Source organism: Fringilla coelebs, assembly GCF_963513975.1.
Source record: "Fringilla coelebs genome assembly, chromosome: 18".
NCBI classification, from domain to species: domain Eukaryota; kingdom Metazoa; phylum Chordata; class Aves; order Passeriformes; family Fringillidae; genus Fringilla; species Fringilla coelebs.
Genome location: NC_140044.1, coordinates 6,406,377 through 6,409,488, shown reverse-complemented (window position 1 = coordinate 6,409,488; position 3,112 = coordinate 6,406,377). Strand labels below are relative to the sequence as shown.

General features: G+C 49.3%; 1 protein-coding gene across 1 annotated transcript; it reads right to left on the bottom strand.

The window, feature by feature from the left end:
* Positions 1 to 421: 421 nt before the first annotated feature.
* NPBWR2 (neuropeptides B and W receptor 2) lies at positions 422 to 1,420 on the bottom strand (the record flags this gene model as incomplete). Its single annotated transcript, XM_084217785.1, has 1 exon — positions 422 to 1,420. One exon carries the CDS (start codon positions 1,418 to 1,420, stop codon positions 422 to 424), a length of 999 nt encoding a protein of 332 aa, XP_084073911.1.
* Positions 1,421 to 3,112: the final 1,692 nt, after the last annotated feature.

Genomic DNA, 3,112 nt, shown 5'->3' with positions numbered 1-3,112 from the left:
CATTAGCTCTGCTCCATTAAGCAGTCCTCCCTAATAACTCAGTGATAAAGAACTGAGCTTTGCACTCCTCTGGAATTGGTCTCCAGCCTGTCCGTGCTGTACAGCAGATGGCAACAAAGGACCACTCAGTGGCAGAAGCACACCCCCTGAAAAAGAAATGTTCTGTCCTTAATATTTCAGAGGGTGAAATTAAAAATCAGGGTCTAGAAATGCAACTCTGAGAAGTTGGTAGGAGCAAAGAGGGAAATACAAGAGTTGCAAGTGGGAAGGACATTGTTGCTGATGATGGTTACAAACAGACCACACATTACATGTAAACCAAAGAAAGGATGTTGTGCATTCATTGGCCTCTCCTCCAGTCTGCAATGTTGTCCCTGAAAAACCCTGGAAGGGCAGGGACCTGCCAGCCCCAACCCCCTCTTCAAGAAGTTCTGCATTCCAGCAACTTCCGGAAACTTTTCCGAAAACTGTCATCCAGGAAAGCGTACAAGAAAGGATTCAAGCATGAATTGGCATAGCTTAGGCTGGTGATGAAGTAGGATATCCCAATGACCATGGAGGTCTGGGGTAAGTCAGTGGTCAAAGCCACGATGGTGGCCAGGTGGAAGGGGGTCCAACAGAAGAGGAACACAGCCAGGACTATGAAGACCATAATGGTGACTTTCTTCTTGGCTTTGTCCAGGGCTCTGGCATTGGAGTTCAAGTGCATGTTCCTCAGCTTGTAGAGCATCATGGTGTAGAGGATGCAGATGGTGGATACCGGAATGGCAAAGCCAAGGATGAGGGTGTAGATCCTGCTGGCTTTGAACCAAAACCTCTCAGGCTTGGGGAAATTGAGACCACAACTCTTGATCTCCAGGTCGTCGGTGTAGACATTGGCAAAGATGATGAAAGGGAGGACTATGATGGTGACCAGGATCCAGATGCACAGGCTGACAATCCGGGCTGCTCGGTACGTGCGGTGGGGCATCCTCTTGGACCTGACCGTAGCCAGTACCACCAGGTACCTGTCTATGCTCATCACTGTCAGGAAATAAATGCTGGAGAAGATATTGTAGTGGTCTATGGACAGGATGACCTTGCAGAGGATTTCTCCGAAGGGCCAGTAGCGGAGGAGGTGCTCTGCAATATTGATGGGCAAGACAAGGGTGAACAAGTCGTCAGCGATAGCGAGGTTCAGGATGAACATGTTGGTCACAGTCTTCATCTTGGGGGCCTTGAGGATCACGTAGATGACAGCAGTGTTGCCTGTGAGCCCCACAGCACAGATCACAGAGTAGATCACGGGCAGGACAATGTAGAAATCAGCTGCCTGCTCTTGGAGGGTGAAGTTGAACCTCATGCTGTTTTCCAGGTAGCAGCTGTTGCCTGCATTGCTGCAGGAGCTGTTCAGATCATCCCAAAAGGAGATGTTTCCCATGCCTATTGACCACAGACCACCCTCAGATACCACTGAGAGCCTCGCTAGCCCAGAAGTGACAGGTTTTTTGTTTGGTTGGGAGATTTTCCCCCTCCTGTGAGAAGCAGCTGTTACCTCATTTAGATGCAGCTTATTTTCAAAGGTGAGTTGTGAGGCTTCATGGACCACCTAACTTACCTCTCCCCCCTGTTGGAGAAGTTAGATTTTGAAGTGATGAGGTGAGAGAAAAATATTTGGAAGACATAAGGCTCCATGTACCATGGAAACAAGGGAATAATGACTTTCTAAATAAGTCAAGGAACTCTTTCCGAGAGCATTCTGGTGAGCTGTAGTTTTTCTTTGCTGGGGGAGTTGAGCGGCTCCTGTTCCGCTGTCTGCAGTGAGAGTTCTTCTGGGGCTGGCAGGAACAAGGAGGCAGAAGGGGGGTTTGTGCCTGGCTGGCTGTTTGCAGCCCTTGGAGGACCGGAGGGATGGCTGCTGCTTCTCTGGCACTGCTCTTGCTTTCGGCGCTGGAGCAGAAGCGTTCCAGTGGTTAATTAGCGCCTGCCTTTGTGTCAGAGTTCAGGCTCTTCATGGATCAGGATTTCACAAACAATGAAGAAGTTTCTGACACTGCTACTTCCCACTCCCAGGGTCCCTAGCAAAAGAAGGAGGGGGAAAAATAGTTCAGGGAGTATTTCTGAAATTAACGGTTAAAGGGGGTTACCCTGCAATTGAAGTACACCTTTAAGCAAGGGTGGGTTATGAACTTACTCGCTCTGAAAACCATCCCCAGTACAAACAACTAGCAGCACCCCAAATTTGGCACAGATGGACAGACAAACCTGTAAATCTCAGAAGTTCAGGATTAATCAGGGAAGAAGGGGAAAAGTACCCTGAAAGCAAATCCACTTTAGAGACACAGCAAGAATCATCCCACCTGTAGCAGTTACCACATCCATCACTATTGCCTGACCCATACTTCCAAGAATTCCTCCACAGGGAATGAACAAACAACTGACCCCTACCCCCCACCGCTAAAATCAAAGGTTTGGCAACCGGTCCCGGGCTCTGCAAAGAGAAGTGCCTCACTTCTCCTGCCTTCTGCTGTCGCACAGCAATAAAGTGAGTGGGACTGCCAGCATTGGGGATGAGGAGCGAAGTGTCCCTTACCTGGGAAGCTGCTCCTCTGCCTCCTCCAGCACCTGCTGCTCTCACTGGTGAGCCTCTTCCCTCTAATGCGAGTTGGAGGAGGGTCTCTGGGTTGCTGACGTACCGGGATTTGCAGTCAGATCAACACGATGCTTCTGTGTGTGCGCGCTGTGTGTCTGACCAATTAGCACTTGCTCAGATTGGGGAAGGGGGAACCAAGGTTTTTCTCTCGGCAGGGTTATTGAAATAGTAAATACAGTGCATGTTTCCTTCAGGAATGAGGGAGATGTTGAGGCACACAGGCAGCACCCAGGACTGAGTGAGGGATGCATGAAACAGTGGAAAGCAGGGGGTTAAACTGCTTCAATCAGGAACAGTGGCTGGTTTTAACAAAGGATGTAGGAGGAGGGTGAGCAACATTACAACGTGCAAAATAAGCAAATAAACAGATGTACCTTGCCAGATCTGTGCTGTTTTCAGCTGCTCTGGGGGAGTTTGGATGGGCTTCTCCAGCTGGGTCTCTGATCCGGCTTTGGAAATTCAGTGAAATCCTTCAGATGT